We start from the raw sequence: 24050 nt of genomic DNA, 5'->3' as shown, positions 1-24050 counted from the left end.
TATGATGGTGGAAGCATGCTGCTTCCAACCCAGCAAGAGAAGCAGGATGCAATGCTTTATCATAAATAAAAGGAGTCCATAGTTATATGTATATATAAAAATGGATATATGTTATGCACTATAGCAAAATAAGGCTGAAAAATATTTTTCAGCCAGGTAGTTTGCTGAATAGAAAACAAACCATGCTGTTGCCTCCCAAGCACTGTTACTTACGGTATCACAGCTAACTCCTGCTATTTGCTTTCAGCCCACTCTTACATGTATTTGTGTTCTGTAATCTTTTCACGCAATTGCAATCAATGATTAAGAAACAAGTCTTGTGGAACTGCCCAGACTAATTTTAAAGGTAAGGCAATCTTATCTCCAGTCAAACATTAAATTACAATATATTGCATGTCCATTTCACTAGAGATACACTGGGCCATAGTGAGAATACGAAGGTAAGAAACAAATACCAAGCAATTCTCACCAACTCGCAAAAGGACAGCGTGTTTTACTTGGAAACAGTACTTGGCAGCACTGCCTAAATACAAGTCACATACCAAGTTTGCAGAACTATAAATTAAATAACCATTTTAGCTATGTTAGCCTGGGGTATTCATAAGCTGCAGAAGAGGGGAGAGAATGACTCCCTCGCCTCCATTTCGTTTCTTGTTCTTTGTGATACCGCATCACTGGTTTTGACATGATAGCTCCAGTTCACACAGCAAACAGCTGGCTGACTCACAATGTATGTAGAAGCATACTATTGTTGCATCATCTTGGCGTAAAAATTCTTCCGCTGAAGCTTTCCTTATTCTTTATTGGCCTTTTCACATCTTGTAACCCCATTGGTTTTTTTTCTTCTTGCAGCAAATGACTCCTGTCCCTTCATATGAAAAAAGCTTATTGTGTCCCAGGAAATACAGCCCTCAGCACTGAACTAATGCTTAGAAAACAGAAGCCAGAGATCCAGTACAGATTCCCTTTGCATTATTCTTTTCCAAAACTGAGTCTGAATCCTATTGCTTGTACATTTTTTTAAAATAACTTGACAGAGGAAGGTTGTAGGGTTTTTTTAATTGTCTTAAAAATTGACCAACATCAAGGCATTACTATTAATTACTTTATTTCTGATCCCTACTGCTGCTAGAATTCTGAAGTAGTTCAGTTTTCAAACTTAGGAGGTATGAATCTTTAGCATTCACAGAGATTAAAGGGAAAAATACAATTTGAATGCTGATGACTTTTAAACTGCTTTCTAAATTACTTTTAAGCACCAAATAACAGAAACTTCCATTTAATTAAACCCAGTCAACATGGACCGGAAAATTCATACTGCTAGCAAATAGTCTTCTGAAAAGATGTTCTAAACAATTTTGAGCAGCTGGAAGGAAGAGATACTACCTGTCTCAATGCCAGTTACCTAAAGCTTTCTCAAATGCTTGTGGAAAAAAACCTATATATGAAGATAGAACTTACATTTTTCCTTAGCTATATCCAGCTTGCATTTATGGTTATGAGATAAACAGTCTTTTACTTAGATTTCACTTTTACACAGTATTACAAATATGTTATATTGTAATAGTGCAGCAGTAACAGATTAGACTAGACAAGACTTCAGCCAAAGCAAGAGACAAAATAGATGCTGTAGGAATGTGAACTCCCCAATAAAAAAAGAAGTTTAAACAGGCGCAGCCCATGTGAACCGACTTGCTTACGGAAAAGCAAAGCACAGAACATGAGCTGTGTACAGAAAATACATATGCTAATCTAGGCTTTAAGTATATAGCCACAGCTGTACTGTCCAATACAGAATCAGGTAAGTTAAACCACATTTAATTTGCAGTACTGTGCAGTAAAGTGCCTTTACTTCGGCATTCTTTTTCAAACAATGAAGTCATGAACATGTACTGTACATTTCATCATTGTACTTTATGTAAGGGATGGAGGATACACAGGGGATTGTGCGTTTGAAACAAATATTTCTTGGGGTATGACCGTCTGTATGGGATTTATTTTGGCATGCACTATATTCACGTATTCACATCTGGCTGTAGCTTGTTTTAAGGATGCACACAAGAACATAACACCGGGGGAGATGAACCCAGCACCTTTCCTAACTCTCCTTCACAGTAAGGACTCTTTCACTGAAATGTAAAAATCACAGAATAGTTTGGATTGGATGGGACCTTTAAAGGTCATCTAGTCCAACTGCCCTGCAGTGAGCAGGGACATCTTCAACTAGATCAGGTTGCTTGAATGTGTGGGAACAAACAGCAAGGCAGGAAAAGCTTGAAATCCAGCCATTACAATTTTGGGAAAGCTTTCATAAATCACTGCGAACAAGAGACTAAGAGGGAAAGAATACTTAAATCAACGCCAGCCTCACCTGTCAGCATGTTGGGACTATTCCTTAAGCCTCACTAAGACAATTAGTAACAGTTTCAGTCAAACACACTATATATATTGTCAAACAACTTGGGTTAATCATGTTAATTTTGTTAGCTCTTTATTGCTGAAGAGCTATTTTATATAAAACGCTAACTCAAGGCATACTTAAAAGACTGCTCAAAAAAGCATCTACTGATTGTCCTAAAAAACTGAATCATACCTTTTCAGTTGTGCTTACCTGATACCAGCATTGACAAGTGTAGAAAGCTGTTTGCCATCCACATTTGCTGAAGGCCACAGACTGACAGAAAAAAAACCCAAACAAACCACAACACACCCCAACCTTTTCACCACTTAGAAAAATTAATTTTTAAATACTGCAAGTATTACTATAACTATGGGAGGCTTAGCAGCTACCAAGCCCAGGGAAAGGCTAGCAACATAGACCTCAATTATTGATCCTGCAGGTGGCAGCAGTGTTAGATTACTACAACATTATTGAAATTACTATGTTTAAAGAAAATAACAGGTTCTTGTCTATTGTGTAGTTCTGGTGTTTCGAATGGGTGCACTGCCACTCACCATGCTGTGGTTCACATTGCAGAGCAGGCTCTGAGCAGACAAACTAGCTTCCTTTCAAATGAAAGCAAGTTAGAAGATTCCAGAAGTGCTCCAGATGCTAGTGAGCATTCAGTCAGCAGGATCAGACTAAAGCAAATCTGAAGTAAAAACCAATCCAAAACACATCCTGGCTATCTGGACCAGCTCTTTCATTCTGCATGTGACCCACTGAGCTGCATCACTTGCTAAAGCAGGCATAGCCAAAACTTAAGGTAGTGCTAAAGTTAAAAGGTACTGGGATACAGTAATCCTTCACAATTACACTGTATCTTACTGCTTTCCACCCTAAACCCCAAACAGGTTTAGAAGAAGCAACAGGATGTGTTGAACCTGGAATAGACTGTCATTATGCAAATGTAAGTACCAAGTTTAATGGCCACAGACATATGATCAGACTTTGCATTCAATATACAAAGTAGGTGCAGATGCATGGCCCTAGAGAGAGCAGGGGATTCTGGAACCAGGAAGGGGTGAAGAACCAGCCCTTGAGGTATATCGCATGTTGGTAAAAAACTCCCGCAAAGGGAAAACAGAGGGGTGGTTGATTCTGTTGCCCTGCCAACGCACAGTTTGTACAAATGCAGCTGTCGTATGCTTTGTCCTTTTGCACAGGCAAAGGTCACAATCATTTGTCCCTTGTTAGGCAACCTACTTAAGCATTCAATATCAACAAAGGTGTTAAATGGTAAGTGCTGTTTGAAAAGACCTTTTTTTCAGCTGTGATTACTCTACAGTGCGAGTTCATAGCAAGCAAAACTAGATTACACTTTTGACTGCTGTTTGCCTGAGGGCACTGTGGAGGTAGAGAGGCACAGCTTATGCTAAGCCACCTAGGCAGCTTTAAGGAGCAGGTGTGGCATAGATGCCAATTGATTTCTGAAGGAACCAGCTTGGCTGGGACAAACCTAAAGCCATATTGCATAGGCCTGCTTTTAAGCAGCACAATTTAATGAAGGTCAGGTGTGCATTAGCTTTAATAGCGTGCTCAGCCACCCCTTGTTCCTTAGAACAGCCATTTGCTTCAAGGAGGAGAGGCTCGGGTCACCATGAATTAGTCTAGAGTCCTATCATGTAAGTTACAGTTTAGGACGAAATTTCTGGAGGAGCAGAATGAGCTAATTCCAGCATATCCTCAGGCTACTCCTAGGCTTCAGTGTTATGCAAGACTTTCCTCCGCACTAAACTAAAGCAGCATTGCAAATAACATGTATAGATCCCACAGAAATAAATAGTACCATTGGTCACAGTGGAGTTTGCAAACAGCTCTGTTGAAGCAGATCAGGGTGCAACACCACCTGTACTGAAGCTAGGTTGTATTGAAACCACGTGGAAGAGTAAGCCATGACGAAGATGAGCTGATCCTTAGTTGAACAAGCATGAAAACTGTCCGTGTTGTAATAATCTTCAACATATTATGATATGAAGCAGTTGATCTGCTTCAACTACTCTTTCCCCATTGTGGTGTTCCACAGTAGGATAGGTTGAACAAATTCCACTAATTCTTATGAAGGTAAGATGATGTGTGGTATAACATCACAGACCTAATGAATTCCTTATATGCTCCTGAAATAGCCCAAGGCTTATGTTCTCTCACGACCCAGATATCATCTACCTTAGAAGCAGCCAGTCCTGCCAGTTCCTCCCTGTCCCAGTTACGTCAGCATCCAGCCACAGACACATGACTCAGTCTTCAGTAATTCACCTGACCCCTCCACAAACCAGTCTGAGATTTGTTTTGATAGCACCTGCCAGGCCTTAATCTAAAGCTGGTAAAAGAAAAATGATGAAAGCAAAGACGTAGCATATCAACAGTTTACAGTAATGATAAATAAAGAATAATTGTTTTGCTATAAATAGTAGTTTTTGTTAATATCAGCCTCACAATGCAAAGCACCTCAGTCAAAAAGACAAGGTGAGAGGTATGAGCTAATTCAAATCAGAGTTTATGATTTAAACAAGCATTCCTAGGTCCCCTATGTATGGCACCCTGTGAGCACCTTTTATTTGCAAGGCCTTCTCAGTGATACAGACCTATCTAACTACATCAGATCAAGTAAAGTTCCTGATTCTTCCAGCACCTGGGTGCTCGCAGGGAATCTCCTGGCAGCAGGTGATGCTCTCCCTGGGCTGGGAATCACCCAGTCAAGTGAGCTCATTTCCTGCCCAGGTCATGTGGGCCTTCCTGGTGGTGAGCCTGAGGTGTTGGGTCCTTGCCCTGCTGTCCAGGGAGTGCTGTGACTGAGAAGCTCTTCTTGCTTTTTCTCCTGGGAAAAGATACAATGAAGCTGATGACTGTTTGGGGAATCATTACTAAAGAAGAGATTAAAGTTTTAGCAGTTTACTACATCCATCTCTAAAATACTAATGACAAGCTATATAAGAACTATCAATTATGGAGAAGGCTGATGAATCTACACAAACAAGGTAAGCACGGCTTTTGAAAGGGTATCCGTAAAAGATATGGAGGAGGGGAAGGAGAACCACTGAAACAGAGGTAAATGCAGGGAAGAAAATATACTAGCTGTTAGCTTTCAGACAAGTATTTGGTTAATGAGCATCTACAAAACATGAAGTATGTGCAATAGAACTCTTCTAAGCACAGACACAGTCCCTTGAAGCTATCTGGTACCTGTAATATTCTCTGCTGCTTAAATATGTCCTTTGGCAAAAGAGAAGGAAACAAACTAAACTAGAAGAGGGGTCTGTTTTCCACCCCTGTGTAAGGAACTACAAAAGAAAGTTTAGAAAACTGAAATTTTGACTGATAATGAGCTACCAAATACTTCCCCCACCTATTTTTTTACTTCCCCCTTTGAAATGAATGTGCTTGCTTTCTTACCTCCTTTTTGGAGCTGTTCTCTTCAGGGTTCTTCGACTGTTGGTTTTTCACAACTTCTAGCTGCAGGCTGTCAAACTTAGATTTGAACCAGCGGTGAGCTGCTTCTAGGCTAGTTGTGATCTAAGCAAGACAGTGTAATTAGCACTGCAGAGAGAACAGTTAATGCACACTATGTTCTGGTTTTTGAGCTCTGTGCAAGAAGGGGCAGAACAGCATACAACTCAAATCTTTCCCCTGTACGTAGGGGTAGGAGCTCTTGGTGATGCCTTCTTCCATTGGTGTGAAAAGGATGTATCGGAGGGGTCCTCACTACAAAGTTGCCCCTCTCTTAGGGGGTAATGAAGTCAACATGGGTCTCCAACACAGCATAAAATAGAGAGGCATTGGGAAAAAGCGGGGGGAAAAATGGATGCTGAGTACCACAAACTCCTGAGAAAGATGAGGGAAGACTAACTTCGCCTGAAGAATGCTGTAGAAATACTCTTGCTATGAAGGTCTCTTTCTAATCACAAAACAGTACTTGGACTGATAAGCATCATGTAAGACCTCAGGCTGGGGCAGCTCTATTAGTTTTTTTATTTTACTTTATGCTGGTTAATACCTTATAAAACATCTAAATCCTTAGATTTTCACCCCAAACTACTGCAGTAATCCATGCAAGCTAGAATAATTTGGATATTGTGGTACAGTAGTGCGAGGATGAGGTGATACAAGGACAAATGACTTCTTGGGGTGGGGGTGGGAAATGTGGTTTTGCATGCTGTCACATATAGAGTGACACAAGAGCAGCTCGGGGGGGGGCAATTTACTTGGCCATAACACTTTTGGTTGGTTGGTTAACACAGATATGCCGAGCCTGATAAAACCTATAGGCTGTGGGGGACAAAAGCTCTTCTTACAAGCCCCACTAAATGGAAGTGATTCACAGAAAAGATAAAAACTTTAATTAAAAAAAAAAAAGCCACTTAGTTGAAAAGGCCAAGGATGCACCTCACTCTTCACCAGAGACCTATATCTGAGATTGAAAGGTGCATATGCTGAAATACTCTTACTTTCAGTGAATTATTATTCTAATGCTAACTAGTCTCACCTGTTCTGACTCTATGCTGGCTTCCTTCAGTTTCTTTTCTGTCCCCTCTTTATATTTCTTCAGATGTTTGACTGTTTTTTCCAGTCTCTAGGTAGAAAAAGAAGTAACATTAATTTCTACACAATTTTTTCATGGCACAAATAAAAAATTCTAATATAATGGAAGGATGTTCCAATCTTTACTGTAAGTACCTTAAATTTCTATCATTTAAAAAAATCCTGTGTGTCTCTAAATCAGATATATAGTGAATGTATGTTAAGTTGTTACTCGGCCTTTCTGGAGCAGATACAGTAAGATTTCTAGGAGTATCTTTTGGCTGAGTTCATAAAGTCTTTTTACCACCTCTTCTACAACCCCATAGATTTTGCACAAAAATGCTTCCATGGGTGTCTCGCCACTTTTTCATCCTGTTATCACTTTACCTGACATTCATTTTCCAGCTGCTGCCTTCTCCTTCTCTCTGCTTCCAGCTGGGTCTCCAGCTGCCTGTTCTGTACTTGCACTTCATGTTGATTTTTCAACAACACTTGCACCTCACTCTGCACACATTTCAACTCCGATACAAATTTCTGGATGTCCTGTGACTGAAGACAACACAAGAATGAAATTCCAACATTTTAGCAGATCAGTCTCTTCAGGACACTGGTCAAGAAAGCTCACTTGTTCATAATTATTCTTCTGGTACTCCTCTTTTATTGCTTCCATTTCCCTCAGTTCAGATTCAGTCTCCTGGAAATTGTTGAGAGAAAAAAAACTTCAGGAATTTTTCAGGCTCACTGGCTGTTACATGGGAACTATTTCTGCAGATGCCTGCACATTGCGTCCTTATTTCTTGCCCTATGAGACCAAAGTTAAGAGAACCCATGCCCACCAGGGAAAGGGGAGCAAGCAGGTAGCAGAGTTGCAAAGGAGTCTAGATTCTCATTTAGGATCAGGTACCAGTTGAACCGTAAGTTCTACGACTATAAAGGATGGATAGGGACTAATCACTACACAAGCAACGTTTGGCCCAATCAATAATTAAATAGACTGTATCCACAAAATGATAAAGAGGACAAATGCTACTATAAAAATCTAATGGGGCAATGGGACTCTATGGCATCATATTTAAAATGGGGGGGAGGGATGACAGGAGAAGCCACACAATTACTGTGGCTGCTATTGATCTATTAATCTTCTGCTCAGAATTTGAGTCCAGAGTTAGTTTTATTTTCAAGTCTAGCTCCACTGCAAAGGATCAACAGCAGTCCTACTCAGTAGGAGAAAAAAGGAGTTCTCAACTAGGACATCTGTCTTTATTGAAAAATGTGTGCATACCTTTACCCTTTCTGTGTTAGCTTTATAGGCCAGGCATTGTCTGACTTGAGCTCTTTGGCTTTTTAGCTTTTCCCTGTAAATGGACAAAGACTTTTCCAGCTCTATTACTTTCTGCTGCAGCTCCCTATTAGCATTGGAAATTTCAGCCAATTTGGAGGAAGATTCTTCAAGGGATTTCTTTACCTAGGGGAAAGAGGAAAAAGTGAGTTCACATTAACTGTAAGAATTAGTTCATTCTATACAACAATTAATAAGCAGCACACCCAATTGATTTGCTCTATCTGAAGTATACTACGGCACTTGTTTGACTTGCCTTTAATACCCTTCTAAAAAAGAGAAAAAAAGTGAATGCTGGGATCTGAGTAATACTAAGGTTATGCTGAGCTTTATGATCCAGCCCCCAGAAAGCAGACTTCCAAACCAGCATTTTATTCCTGAAGATTGCTATACAACCCCAGATTATCCTTTTGAAGTCATTGGAATGACTGATACCAATGTCTAGATCTTATGTACAATGAGGTATATAGTGTTGGGGGATATAGAGTGGTACTTGAAAAAGTTAAGAGAGCACAGATATCACTATACATGGCCACCAAAATGTCTGTCCACCACATGACAAAATTCTGTTTGTTGTATACAAGTGATGGACAACTCCATGATGAATGGAAAAGGAGACAAATATTTTTCATGAGCTGCTCTTGTTCTGTTGGAAAATTGTAAAGACAACCTCTTTCTCTGGAAATCATCCACTGAAATCTTTTAATTCTATCCCCTCTCACCTCAGCAGATTCTTGACAGGCAGCTTTCCTGGAAGCCTCTTGTTCAGTTTGAAACTGCTTCTTCAAAGACTCTAAGTGTTCAGCATACATCTTTTTCTCATTCTGGGCTTTTTCCATTAACTGTTCCCTTTAAAGAGAAGAAACAAATTCAGTTATTCATGTTTATATTTAATATGCTTTATTTTTTTAAACACAAGAATAGGAAAGACAATTCCATTGTAAATACTTTTGTCTTGGATATACTCTCTGCACCACTGCTGTTTAAAGATTGGAATGTGTTTTCTAATAGTGCATATTCCATTTATTTAAAAAAAGGATGTTCAAAATAGCTATACAATGTAAATAGACTTTTTGGAAAAAACACTTCAGGACGACTTTCCTTCAGAAAATTAAATGGCTGAGCCTGTTTAGACAAAGGATAATGAGGAGATTCAGACTGCACCTACACTTAGGTTTGAGGTTTTACTTACCAGTGTTCAGTTTTGGGTGGGAAATTTAAACAGCTATCCTGTGCTCTCCTTGCTATAGCTACTGCAGGCCACTGCAAAGTAGAAGTGATATATGCTATCCCCATGGAAAAGCTGTTTGTAGAAGTGCCATAATGACCCTCGGTAAGCAGTTTCTCAGTACCGCAGAGTAGGTCAAAGAGTCATTATGGGAACGAGTGAAAGAGCTCATTTCTATAGCTCTGCATGAATCTTTCTTCATCATGCTGCTGGCTCAGCATACAGTCAATGCCGATATTGATAGATGAGTAAAGCCATAAAGCTCTGATGTTAGCGCAAAGTAATGTTTTTCCTCAAGTGTAGTATCACGGATGTGGTCTTACCTGCAGACCATCAGCTGTTGATACTCAGTTTCTTTACTTTTCAGTTCATACTGAGTTTGGATCAGCTTGCTCTGTAGGATATTATTGACCTGCAGAACTTCTTCCAAATGAAGAACAAGTTTCTTTTTGTCTGTTCTAGCACTTTCTAGTGCCTTACAAAGTGGTTCCACCTGTGCAGTAACAACAAATCAGATTTATACTTACCCAAATGAAAAAGCTTAGAAAGGAATATTTTTTTTTCCTTCCCAGTTAGTATCAACTTACAGGAAGTAACAGTGTGTTCACCAACTGTCTGATTACAAATGTCCTGAGCACAGGCATCTAGATGGGAATCCTTACAATGCCAATTCACTGACTGGCTTAGTCAGAAGGATCAGAACAACTTGTCATATAGCCATGACTTTCTGGGGAAAAAAAATGTTCTTTGCCAATAGTGAGTGTGTTTGGGTAGCGAGGTAATCCTTTTGCCACTAAGTATTATGAGGAGAGATGAAAGCAATTCCTTGGACTCTTTTCCCTTCCATTCTAATAAGAAAAAAATAAAGGCTATATAAACTTCTGAAGTCTCTGTTCATACTATGTATCCAGCTACAGACTATAAAACCTTCACCTGTGCCAAGGAATTTTTTTTTAGAGAGGAGATGCTTGCCTCCTTCAACACCTGGATAACAATTTTCCTGCTCCACAGCCAAAAGTTGATAGAATATTTTTGCCTTGATTCATGTGAATGTGTTGCACCATATTGTATTCAGAGAAAGAAAAGGTATTTGGCTCAACACCAAAAATGCAGTGGTGGCTGTTACTATGGAAAAATGTGGTCTCTACCTGGCTGCTGTGCTGCCTTCCCATGGCAACCAGTTTGGCTTGGCAATGTTCCAATTCTGTTTCTAATCTCTGTATTTTCTGTTGAGTCTGGCTCCTGAAAATGGAAATCGGATTAAAAAAATCATGCATTAAGTCAATTTGTGCACATCTCCTCTGAAGTGGTGACCATCTCACAGTTTGCTTCTCTACCTTAACCATATTAAGTTTTGCCTGTCACTGAAGTGAAACTTAAATTGTTTTTTACTTACTTTCCACAAGATGCACAACGTCTGCCAAGGTTGCAGAGTTAGCTACAAGCACTTGGTGTACTTGGTTCACTAGTATGAAGTATGTTTCAGTGTTGCAGGAGAGGATATAGGAAACTTTTCAGACAAACTTGTCCTATAACTTATTAGCCAGAACCATGGGGAAGGTGCCGTTCTTCAACTGTATCTGTCTTCACCACACTGCTGATAGACCACAGAAACAGTATCAGTTTCACTTACTTGTCCTTTCTGAGGCTGCTGATCTCGCTGTCCTTGTGTCCCAGCTCAGTTTGTACCACATCCAGAGCTGCTTGCATCTTGTTACGAGAAGCTAACACATGCTCTAGCATGGCTGTTGCCTTACTGTTATCATCCTTTGCTGCGTCCAGCTGGTGCTGCAGGTTTGCCATCTGCAGTACAAGAAATCATTAGGAAAAGAGCAGGAAAACCAGTCATCTATTAGAGTTTTATTAAAGGATTCTTTTATAAGTAAACTGCATGCTTGCAGCAGTGCCAAGAGTATGCAATGGTTCTGAACGTGGAAATAGCTTCCTCTAGTTACATAACCTTTGTTCTACCCCTGGTTTAAGCCCAAGCTGAATGTGTGGTGGTCTTGGGTTTTTTTTGTGGGTGTTTTAACTGATAGGTCCAATGCTTCTGAACTCTTGGCACCCAGGCTTCAGGAAGTGCCAGAGATGCATGAAGCTGGGTTTTTAGTCAAAACCAGTTGTTGATTCTAATGTTGCTTAGCCTAAGTTTTCATCTCCATCTCTTTCAAACAAAAAACACTCAAAGGTTTTGGTCCCTGTTAATTTTCAGCCATTTCTTCATTGTCATCAATTAGTCAATTGAAATTAACCATCATTCTAACTTGCATTTCATGGTCATCACTCGCCACATTAAAGTATCCTTCGTTAATCCCAGTAGACCATCCAGTTTTCAATTATCTTGGAGTGAGAATGTCTATCATATTCTCCAGTTTTTTCTCCCATGTTCTTTATAGCATTTAACAGAATCCTCTGGCTGACCCTAGGACAATCTCCACATTCAGACAGTTTCTTGAACGTTCATCTTGTTCAAAATTAACTTGGTGTAAAGTAGAGTGGTGAGCACAAGCACATAAATCGGATTTCATAGTTTCTTCTCTTGAGCCTGCAGCTGACCTAGCATTATGATCAGGAGACTTCTGTTGCAAGACCTTGCTGGAGTATTTTTCTTTTTGATCCTTTCTTTGGGTAAGAAGTTATCAAAGTTCTGTTTCACCTGAGTGTATTTGGTCTCTATGCAATGCACTTGCAAAGTTCACTATTATCTAAATGTGCATCTACAGCTTTTCCTCCAGCTTCTGCACTTCAGTCTTAAGGAAAGAGATGTGGCAAAATAGCTCAGCTTTCTTTCAGTGCAGAAACGGAAAAGCATTATCTTAGGTGGAACACACAAGCAGAGTGATGTGACAATGTGTCTCTGCCCAGAGCAAATGTTTTATTTTCCCTGAGTCCCATAGTAGGAGAAGCACCAAGTGAATCGCTTCTAACTTATCCTTCCATGGAAATACTTCCAGATTAGAATTCACTTTTTTTTTTTAAATTTAAATACAATGTCTTGGTCACTTTCTTCTGTCACTACCATCAGACCTAGGACTATTGCACAAATGTAGCTTTCTAGCTCTCTAATAATCACTACACATTCTGTGCTGTTTTTAAAAGAAAATCAGGAATCTTTGCACCACTGTCCCAAATTTTATGACATAGGTCACAGTGAAGTAAAAGCTTTACTTTCAGCACCTCATTTACTGTCTAGCTAACTTCTGCTTAAGAAAGCTTACATATGCTGTTTATTTTTGCTTACCACTATGGTTTGCCTCCCTCCTTATTAATTTGTATTTCTTATAAAGTTTCCACGTTTCTAATCTCTCAACCAGTTTTCTCTCCATGAATTTTGTTTTAATGCCCCCTGGTGGTTCTTAGCCATTCTACTATTTTCACACATTAAGCAACTGAATTATCACAAATCCTAGAGATGCTACATCAAAAGCATCTTGTCACCCAAAGGCAGTATGAGCAGGATCGAAGATGATTTTGATACAGAACTCTTAATATATGTGTTTGACCCTACACAAATAAATTAAGTGGAGAAGATAAATAAGCACTTCCCTCCAAATTAAGTACTGAAGAGCTAAGGTTAAACAACCTTGTCTTAGATTAACATAAAAAACGAGTTTCCCTTTTGAGCTGACAAATAGGACCCTGAGAGGTACCTGAAGTCTTCCTTTGTCACAGGTCAGTTTATTCTTGCTGTCAGTCAGCTCTGCCAGCACCTGTTGCACCTGCTGCTGGGCATACTGAGGAAAAAAGAGCAGATGTCACCATTCTGTAGGAAAAACAAGACAAAAAGCAACAAAAAAGGTGCTCAGTGTCCTGTTTGTCCCTGAGTATTTTAACTTTCCTCCGTTGCTTCAGGTATAAATTTTCAATTAGGTGAAACGCTAAAACAGATTTAAAGAAAAAAAAATCCAAATGGCATAAATTCCTCCAAGACAGCTTAATCTCTAGGAAGAACTGCTTAAATTGGTACAACCTTCCAGATGGCCACAAGAAGGCCACTGTCCTAGAAGCACAGGCAACAGAAATGGAGAGATGAAAGAAACCTTTGACAACAGGGAACAGAGAAGCAAAAATAAATAGAAGAATGAGAAGGCATGGACAGAATTAAAATAACTTAGAAAGACAGTAAAGAATACAAAAAAATTAAAAATCAGGCAACTTTTTAAGGTTCTGAATGCTCTACTGATTCATATTATTTAACTGATGACTGCCAAAGGAGTTCTGTGTTACATATGTTACAGACCAACTACTATAGAAATGTAACTTTCATTATCAAATAACAAACATTCACAAGGTGTTTCAGTTAATTCTTCTTTAGCATTGTGATGTTAGGACCTTATCAGCAGCTGTTTCCTAGGGTCTCCAACGTGTACAACTGGTCGTTACATCCAACACTGTAAAAAAACCAATGGTAAAAGCACTGGTAGCACAGTATTACTAAGCTTTTACTCAACTTTTCTGGAACCAGTCAAGTATCCTGATCCAAGTGACTGAGAGTAGTAAAAAATAACGGAATGGGGAAAAGTTAAAAATGGGAATGAGGTCCCAAGTGCAAATTTGTCCACAAAGGGCATAAAACTGTTGTTAATACCTTCCCAGTGTACACAAGCTGAATATATATGTACAGATATACAAGCTGTATACCTGTACTAGAAAATGGAATGGAGTCATAGGATTTTAATGACATACCCAAATGTTCAATACCTGAAGCTCTATATAGTCCTCTTAGCTCATCCCACAGAGATATCTAAAAAGATGGAGTAACATTTGAGATATCTTATCCTTTTGTTTTCACTTTTTCCCCTTTTTGATTCCTTAGTTTGATCAGCCACTCTCCATAAAATACAGATTACTTCAAAGAGCACCTTGAGTCCTGCTACAGTTACTTATCAGTCAGGTCATCATTTATCTCCTTGATTAGTGGCTTACCTGCTCATGTACCAGTCCAGCCAAATGATCCAATAGCCTCTTGTTCTCTTCCTCTAGTGTTTGCAAAGTGAATTTCATTGAAACCATTTCTAGCTATGAACAAAAAAATCCAACTGTAATCATACCACTGCAAGATTTCCACAGTCATAATACATGAATATCACAAAACCTCAGCAGTACATATGGATTAGGTATAGTCTCTCCTGTTTCAGAGAGCTCTTCCGCAACAGTGAAAGAATCATGCTGACTTCAGTCACAACACTAAGGAATTTCCCATTTATACCACAAACACTACCTTTCCATTTCCAGGCTATGCATATGCAAGGAAGCTACACTGATAAAACAGCTAGGAGAAGTTGAAAATTATTTATCATTTGCCATAGTAGCATAAGAAACTTGTTACTACAAACAGGGCCTTGTGTAGGTAGCAGTGGGGTTGCTGCTCCAAAGGATACATCCATATAGACACACACACAAAAAAAAAAATCAAACAGCAAAGTGAACAATATGGCTATGGTAAATACCACATTATTTAGAAATAATTCAGTTAAGAGAGAGTAAGCAAAATGAAAGGAAAACTTAGAGAAAGACAACACTAAATTTAAAGAACAGCCATATATATTGCAAGATACCTCATTCTCTGCTTTTTCTACTTCCAATTTGTTCCTTTCCTGTATTGTTTCATTTGCTTTTGTCCTTATCTGTCAAAAGAAATGTGAAATCATTGTCACCTGAAAACATCCAGATTCACAGAAATACCACATATCCTCAGAACAGTCGATCTGAAGGTTGCAAGTTAACTCCGAAGTTCAGAAATAGTATCTGCAGAGCTGCCCTGTCTTCTTTCCCTTTCCGTGATTCAGAGAGGAGACATTACAAGTCAAAATACAAGCATAGTAGGAAACGGGAGAATGTGTCACACTTGCCACTGCAATAGCAAAAAATAATCATTCTGAAAGAAATACTGGTATGTAAATAAGAACTCTAGCGATGTGGGTCCAAAAGCAGCCTTCAAGAATATAGCTTTAAAACAACTAAGTTTTCTGTACCTCCTGTTGAAGATCTTCCTTTGCTGCCAGCAGAGATCTTTTCTCTTGCAAAGCTGTGTCAAGTTCACCTTGCAGTCTAGCAACAGTGCATTCCAGAAGCTGTCTCTGTGTGGTTGCTGCCTCCTCAGCAAGGCTAGCTTTCTGCCTGCATTTGCCATGCTCTGTATGCAAGGCCTCCCTAAAGAAACACAAAATAGCCAAACTGGAGTTCTAGCACAACAGAAGGACAGAAGATGGCCTCTGTATTAAATACCAAACTGGCCCTTCTGTGTTCATAAGTAACAAGTGCTAGAGAAGCAGAAATCAAGGTAGTGAGAATGCAACGGAGGAAGGGGAGACAGGCTGCAGACGAGAAAACTCCTCACAGCTCTCTTTGAAGCTGAGCCCTCTCATGCTGCACACTCTGCAGCTCTCCAAGAACGTTGGCATGGGCAGCATTCAGAAGTGAGTCTTGCTCTTGCAGCTTACAAGTCTTTTCTTTTTCTGCCTAAAGGGGAAAAATTACCCAGGCAGTAACACCAACATCAGAATGATGAGGGACGAGTAATTAATTTACAAAGCTGTTAATTTGTCATTGAGCTCCTGCATCACCCCTATATTTCTGCATATTGTGGTATGCTGCTTCTTGAATAGGGTGTCAAAGCTGAGTTCACCTTACCTAGCTTTTACATATGTATTTAATCTCAGATCCTTATTACTTCCACCCAGCTTCTGCATTTACAGTACTTACAATGCCCATTAATTACTACGTTCCTCTTTCTCAGTGGTTGTTACAGGATGTTTCTATAAATAGTGTTATCATATTTACACTCTTTCCCCATAACATATAACTCTCTTTCTGTACTGAAAATAAATCTTTGCCAAAGGAGGACACTAACACTTTTTAATCACTACCTTTATAGAACTTCCATTGCTATATGTAAAGTATTTTACTGTATTCCCACAGATTATCAGTATTAGGAATTAGTCTGTTGTCTAATGTCTGAGCTGCAGACAACTTTCTTGGACTGTAATAGTAGGCTACATACCTTCAGTATGGTCTGATGATCTGAAATGAGTTTAGCATTCTCCATGGCAACACTTTGGAGTGTGGTGCTGAGCTCTGAGCATTGCTGGCTTAAGTGATCATTAAGGACCTGGTTAGATAGAAGGAGGAGGAGGAGGATGACAAATATGTTGTCAGGGTTTGGGGCTTTTTTTTATGCATAGTAGGCTGTCAGAAACTTTTTAAAAACCTCTTGGAGACGTGGAAAAATCCATTTTAGGTAGAAAGTGTCCAAAAAAATTTGTTCAGGTAGTCCCAATTTATGGTAGACTTATTCCATGGTGTTAAAAGTTTACAGTAATGAGAAAAAGAGAACATAGTTTAAACTACTAATCAAGCATAATCACTTATTAGTTTTGAAGTCCAGAAAAAGGTAATGTTTCTAAGGCAAAGAAGGCAAAAATTGAAAACGGACCCCTACTAATTTCATAGTTGAATTATTGTAGATGATAAAAAAAAAAAGGAACTTTCTGTGAAAGACATATCCAAATCCCATTACCAGTGAACACTGCCCAATAAACAAGTATTTGTTGGGGGGAGGGGAAAAAATAGAAAAATGTTTTCTAAAATATGTTCTAAAAAGAGGGAAAGTAGAACAAATAAATTTTTTTAGAATGTATTGAGGTCAGCCTTTTGTCCCAAAAGGCAGAGGAAATTTTAGCCAAGCAGGTACTCTATATTTGACTCATTAAGAGAAACATATTAATGTAGAATCCAAAGGTGCAAAGGAATAGAAATGTATTACTTCAAGGGTAGATAAAGAGGGAGCAGCACCAGTTCTGCATGTCCTGGCTCCTGAAGAAGACACTTTCAAAAAAGCTGATTCAAAATAAGTATTGGGAAGAAAACTTTCCAGCCTTAAGGCTGGGAAATCTGGAACAGTTACCTAGGCTAGTGATTGAACTCCTTCACTGGAAGTTGTTCATTAGTTCGCATTACCTGAGGGCACTAAACTTTGTCTCCTGACCTGCATTTGAGGCTTCCAATAAATGTATAATCATTTCTTACTGTAATCACTTGTTTTGTTATACTTTATTTCCATTTTAAAAACAGGAGTAGCTATTCTCATTACCTGTACTTTCTCTGCTGTTTCTTGCAAGGCGGTCATTTTAGACTGAAGCTGCAGGTTCTCTTTGTGTTGTTTGCTAAAGGACAGCTGTGCATTCTAAGGGGCAATAATACAGAACATCCACTGAGAAAAAGTTTAAATGTCATTTAGCCAGGCGCTTCACAAATATTAAGTCTTTGTTTCATACTTGCCTATATCCTTTAAACTATTGTCACATGGCTATGTGCTCTTGCAAGCACTGGACATGGCTCCTATACTACAAGCCTCTTTCCAAAATATACCTTGAAATAATAACCAAAGTACTACCTGACCTAACTTATCTTTGAAAGTTGAGGGTGGCTTCATATCCTTCTGAGCTCAAACTTATTAGTCTCCACTATAATTAATCTCAATACTTCTGAACTTAAAAGATCTCCCTGCCAGAAGTGGTACAAGTCACAATTGAAGGAATCCTTGAGACTGCACATCTAAGCTGAACCTTTACCTCATCTTCACTGAAACTTACTGTTTCAGAGAAGACTTCAGACAGCACACACAGTCCCTACATAGGCAGTAAGCATACCTGTTCACCCATTTAGTACCCAGCTGATCAAGGTTCTGATTTTTCTGTAGTATTATTCACCAATCCATCTATTTGTCTCCTTTGTATGCAATACTTGTGCTACCACAACTGTGTTTCGTGATCAGTTGCAGCTTTCCAAGGAAGGCATTCGTATCGCTGTTTTGGTATTTCAGTAGAATACGAAAGTTAATCTTTCAAAAAATAAGTAGGGCAACTCCAAACTGGTAAAATAATAAAGTACGACATTCAATGGTTAGTGGCCTTGGTTGCATTTGGCATTTGTCCACATAAAAATTCTGCCTCTGAAGTATGGTATATTTGAAAGGCCCCATATAGGCTGTTCTGATCTTTATTTAGCTATTTTCCTCACCAATACTTGTTTACAACTTACTTTTGCTTCTTCACCAAGCTGGGAAATGATACAGTTCCTGGAGTCTAAAAATAGAAAAGAATGTCAGGACATGCTTTGTTATCTGTTTGGTAATTTTAAAAGGTGACACTTTGATTTAATGTTTGAGTTTAGCTAAGTTACTGAATATGCCACAAATAGGTAAGACTTCTACAAATGTGTTGTTCTTTAACACTTTTCTTGGTAACTTCAGTATTTCAGCAAAATTTACTTTTAAAAATTGATTCCATAAATTAATTATAATTTAATTTTAAAATTAAGCATGCCATCATGCCAATCTCCTACACATACCATTTCTGTGATTGCCTGAGCAAATCCAATAACCCTAATCTCTTATTCAGTTGCCTAGCCTGTAAGCAACTGATTTGTCCTGACTATAACCCACAGCCCATATGCAACTTACAAGTTTTGTGCATTGACAAAGAACAATAGTTAGATCCCTGCTTAAATCATACAGATCTAAAAGCAGAAGCATTTTTGTTGGAATTTGAATCAACCTGCCTATAATAGCTAGCTTCTTATTCTGCTGTGCTGTATAACATACTGGAAAAAAAGGAAGACAACAAGAGACAACTCAGCATGAGCAGGGTAGGGAGGGAAATCTAGCCCAAATATTATGACATCCAAAGTATCATCAAAGGATGACTCAAAAGTTCCTTCAATTAACAAAGGGAAAAAGCCTTGATCAGCAGGATTATTTGATACAGAAGTAAAGAAAATTTGTACGTCTCATTTAAATTTGTCATTTGCATATGGATTTGTTCTAAAGTAAAGAATACTTCTGCCATCATTCTCCCCCACTCAGCCAACTCTACCACAACATGACAAGTTTCTCTCCTCTTGCCATGTCTTACGCAGAAACGCTGACTGCCTTTTGTGAGCTACAGGTTAATTATCACATGTGTGATTCACAGAATAACAAACAAAACATATGGGAAACAGGAGAACACTTCTGTAAAAGGAGTAGCTAGAAATCTGAAATAGGTCCTGAAGGAAGGATCACAAGAACAATAATTAAGCTAGGATTTAGGCATGGATACTGTAACTTATTTGGGAATCAGGAACAGACTTTAGGTTAGGAACATTTACCTTTAATTTTGACAATACGGAGCTTCCCCCTACCCTGGCATGCATTAAATGCCACTTAACTCCCTTGTAAGCAGCTACTTTCACATCAATAGACTGCGAGATGAGATCAACTAGAGGATTATCCAAGATGCTTGTCCTTATACTGATGTTTAACAGAGCACATTTTTTTAATCAGCTGCAAAAAGACTCAATAGCAATGGGCATTCTACTTGCACATCAGTTCTGGAATCATGTGTTAATGGTTACTTGCTATAGACGAAGTCTCCTCTGAAAAGAATTTATGCTGATGGAATCTTTTCATGTTATTGTTGTGTATTCATTACCCTGATTACCACTGTTGTCAGTTTCCTCTAGGTAAGAAGAGGCTTTAGAAACATCACATGCAAACTAAAGGCCTTTAATATTTCATCACCTCTTAAGCTGCCATCCATTCCTGTTGACTGATACACCTGCCACAGGTCTGGAGGATCTCAGTGCTTGTTTCCTCTCACTGTGGAAGCAGTGAGAGAAGGGCTAAAAAGATATGGCAAGGACCCACTGTCATACCCAGCTCAGCTTTCAGTTGTGTGCACTGTTGCTCCAGTTGGGCAGTTCTTTCCTCCTCCTCTTGTAGCCTCACTCGGGCTAGCTGGACATCTTTACGCAACTCTTGGCAGTCCTGCTGTAATATCTGTACCTGCAATGATATCACAGATTATTCTTCAAGATGCAGAATTCAGCCAGGCAAACCTAAGCAAATTTCAGAGCCTGAAAAGTTGATCTAACTGGAGAAGATATAGCCTAATCAGCTTCTCCTCTCTTTCTGCTTGTCCAGATCTTATGCAGAAGACTTTGATGGCAAGCAACTCAATTTCTCTATGTAACACAGTGTATATGTGCTTATAATCATCTTTATATGACAGGCAGAATCTAACGAGGTTGCACAATTAAAGATTACAGAAAAGATCAAGCTATAAAAGATGAAGGCAAATGCAACACTCAAGGCACTTAAGTCTGTCTCGTGCTATTTTGTGAGGAATTTTTTTTGTTTTAACGCTAACTAATAAATATACCACAGGGTCAACTATACTCATCAGAAAGTGATAGATTAATTAAACTAAGGTTTGCTTCTCACATGATGTATAATTCATATAGGTCAATAATGTATCCATCATTTTTCCACTTCTGCTGTAGAAGAACACAGATGATAAAAGGCATGTAGGAAAAAAATCTAGGAATTTCTAACAGAACTTTGTATGTTTCAGGAACAGAGACCTTGATGATCATAAAAAAAATTGGAAAAAAAACCCAAACCATAGTTAATCAAGTTTTGATACTTTGCTATTCGCTTTCTTTTTTCCTTACTAAACTGTTGCTATGAATTCAGTTAGTCTTAGAGTGTGGCTTGTGTGCATGAATGCATGCAGAGAGGGGGATTGGTTTTGTTTATTTGAATTATGTGTAAGCCAGTTCATTTCTACCATGAGCTATGGTCCCTCCCCACACTCCAAAATAGCTAGATAATACAAATACAGCTGAGAACAAAAATTGTCATCATGGCAATTTATGGAGAAAACATTCTTACTCCCAGAAGGTTTAAGATCTCAACACAATATTTTTCAGAAATGCATTTTCTATCTATTTCTATCTATTTATCAGTACCTCAATTATAAAGGGGCTTGTTTAGCCTGGTGAAGAAGAGGTTAGGGCAGGATCCAGTTGCGGCCCACAAATCTGAGAGGTAGTTACAAAGATTATGAAGTCAAACTCTTTTCAGTTGCATTGAATAATTTAAGAAGGGGCAATGGTCCCAAATTTAAGCTTGGAACGTTCAGATCGGATGCTAGAAAAAAAAAATCTTAACTGGAACATTACTGCAGCACTATAAAAAACACCTAAAGCAGCCATGGAATCACAGTCCTTGAACTCTGGTAGACAAATCCACCACTGCCCTAATCCGGTGTTTGTGATACTCCTACTTTGTGCAGGAAGTCTGACTACATGATCTTTTCTGATCAACATTTGGACAAACTGTTGTTGTTATAAAGTGCTTTAACTGGTTTCTAGGAACAACATCCAAGTTCTTGCTCTTCCTCCCAGATGAGAAAATGAAAACAGATACAACAGAAGACCGAAAGTTTCTCAAACCTGCTTCCGTTCCGCTTCTACTGTTGTTTCCATGTCCTGTACATGACACATCACAGTTGCTTGGGATTCCTCCAAAGACTCCCGCAGGCTGATCTCCTGGGACAGCTGTCTTGTTAGCTAGAAAAAATAAAACACTTTCTGACCCAGGTCTAATTAAGTAGATTGAACAAATACTTCGAGATCATATATGAAAGATGTTCTGTCTGGGTATTTAGTTATGAGCATGGCTGGCAGGTTCCTTTGGGTTGTCCAAAATTGCACCCAGAATATTACTTAAGGATCATCATCTTCTTCAAATCTTTAAATAATACTTGGCAAATTCAGCCTCCTACTAAGGTCCTTGCTCTTGTACTTACCTCCTGAAGTCTACGGTTAACTTTCTCTTTTGTGTTCCTCAGTTCCTCAGCTGCAATCACTACATCCATCTAAAGAAGATGAAAGAAATAGATATTTTTACCCTTTCATGTTCATAACTATTGCAAAAACAATAGGTATTATAAAATGCAACTGCCATGCTAACACCTAGAACTTGACTTCTACCTCCAGTCTGATGTTCTCTGTTCTGAAGCACTGAATATAATAGTGCAAACACTAAGAAGCAACGCATTCTTTAATACAATTAATAAGATTGAGTGACATACTCCATTGAAGTTCTCTTCAGGGAAGATAGTAATAGAAGTGTAAGAAATACCAGAGAAATGTAAGTTCCTGGAAGAACAGAAAAGCTATTGAGAACTTTACACATGAAAGCTAGGATGACCTTAAGTCACGAAGACGAGAGAATTACAGATCTCAAATATTTTTATTCTTGATTTGCTATGTAATTTTTTTAATTGATGGAAGCACAGATTGTCATTATCAAAAGCGTTTACTCTTACTGCCAACAACATATCATAAACTCCTTTTTCCAGCTGAGTATACTTTCTGTTTAACTATGTCAGATGAACGTACTTAAAAACAAGTCTGTTAATACTTGAAACTACAATAAGATCACAATCTTTTGTACCTTGGATGCAGCTGTAATCTCCAGAGCAGTACTCAGTCTCTGAACTTCTTCTTTTGCCTTTTCTTCAGCCTCTTTCATATCACTTAGGTGTTGGCGCAACTTCATTGATTCTTGCTGTACAATCTTCATTTCTTGCAAATGCTCCTCGTGGACTGCATTCAGGCGTTGCTCCAACTGGGCTGCCACAAGGAAAAGGCAAAAAACTTTCATTGACAGAAAAAGCAGATGGAGAGACAATGAAGAATGAAGTGGTAAAAAAACCTCTTTTACTACCTGCATGCTTTGGATTCAGTTCCTTTTCTGTCTGCAGCCTGAAGATGTTTAATTTCAGTGTCTGTACAACACTCTCTAACCGACACATTCGATTCACCAGTGTTTCACAGTTTTTCCACAGTGTATTTTCTCCCACAAATGCTACCCTGGCCTGCACAGGGCTAATGGCTGGGTGACTAGCAGGTGTTTCTGAGGTCTTTGAGTGGAAATGGTCGAGGCTGAAAAGGAGAAAAGACTGACCTACTCTGTATATGCATACCTACCTGACATGGCACATATGCATTACAGATGCGATTAGATTAGAAACCACATTTCATAGAGTTGGAAGGTTTCCTGTGACCCCAGGTTGCTGTAGTCCATTCTCGCTGACTCTGCCGGTACCAGTTCCCTCACGGAGAGAAGAGCAAAGGATGGCAAATGGGTGCAAAGAGGAACAAGATGAGGAAAATCAAGAAAAGCGTGAGCTCTCCAAGAAAGAAAAAGCTTATCCCTATTTTCTCCCTACCTCTGCCCGTCGACGCCAAGAGCCTCCAGGTCTCGCACCAGTGCGCTGGTTTGCTCTTCCACCACCCTCATCCTCAGGTGGAGCACCACGAAGGCCTCGGGCGCGGTCGCCCTGACGCTCGTGGGCACGACGGTTGGCCTGGCCATTGCCGCTCCGGCGGCCTCCCGCTCCCGCCCTGCGGGGACCCACACCAGCCATGGCTGAGGCACTCCCCACACAGCGGCCACCCCGGGCCTGGGACACCTCGCCCGCCAGCCTCCCCCTCGCCTCGCCCCTCCCCGGCCCGCCGCACCCCCTCGCCCCCTCCACATCCCCAACCGCCGCCCACCGCGGTCAGGCCAGCCCACCGCCACGGCGCTCGGTCCCCTTCAAACTCACCCGCTCCCCGCCCGGCCGATCCCGCATGCGCGCCAAGATCCGCGGCGGCCGTCCAGAACCTGGGACAAGGCACCGCGGAGGCGCACG

General features: G+C 39.6%; 1 protein-coding gene across 4 annotated transcripts; it reads right to left on the bottom strand.

The window, feature by feature from the left end:
• On the bottom strand, window positions 1-24026 carry CCDC150 (coiled-coil domain containing 150). 4 transcript variants are annotated; one of them, XM_075511984.1, is made up of 25 exons: window positions 23964-24026; window positions 23586-23760; window positions 23081-23298; window positions 22808-22986; window positions 22158-22226; window positions 21802-21918; window positions 20221-20350; window positions 18568-18611; window positions 17618-17710; window positions 16529-16636; window positions 15866-15987; window positions 15501-15678; window positions 15084-15152; window positions 14452-14544; window positions 13176-13259; window positions 11159-11328; window positions 10674-10767; window positions 9849-10018; window positions 9020-9146; window positions 8241-8423; window positions 7584-7652; window positions 7346-7507; window positions 6924-7010; window positions 5834-5953; window positions 1-5258 (listed from the first exon to the last, which is right to left on the bottom strand). In XM_075511984.1, the coding sequence occupies exons 2-25, from the start codon at window positions 23729-23731 to the stop codon at window positions 5163-5165; spliced, it is 2928 nt and encodes a 975-aa protein (XP_075368099.1). In that variant the 5' UTR covers window positions 23732-23760; window positions 23964-24026; the 3' UTR covers window positions 1-5162. The 4 variants fall into 4 exon arrangements, with proteins under 4 accessions (XP_075368099.1, XP_075368100.1, XP_075368101.1 ...); XM_075511985.1 differs by lacking the exons at window positions 7584-7652; window positions 23964-24026 and having other exon boundaries at window positions 23586-23864; XM_075511986.1 differs by lacking the exons at window positions 8241-8423; window positions 23964-24026 and having other exon boundaries at window positions 23586-23864.
• Window positions 24027-24050: the final 24 nt, after the last annotated feature.

The sequence above is a fragment of the Mycteria americana genome, chromosome 9, assembly GCF_035582795.1.
Source record: "Mycteria americana isolate JAX WOST 10 ecotype Jacksonville Zoo and Gardens chromosome 9, USCA_MyAme_1.0, whole genome shotgun sequence".
Classification (NCBI taxonomy): Eukaryota; Metazoa; Chordata; class Aves; order Ciconiiformes; family Ciconiidae; genus Mycteria; species Mycteria americana.
This window is presented reverse-complemented; position numbering and strand designations above follow the sequence as displayed.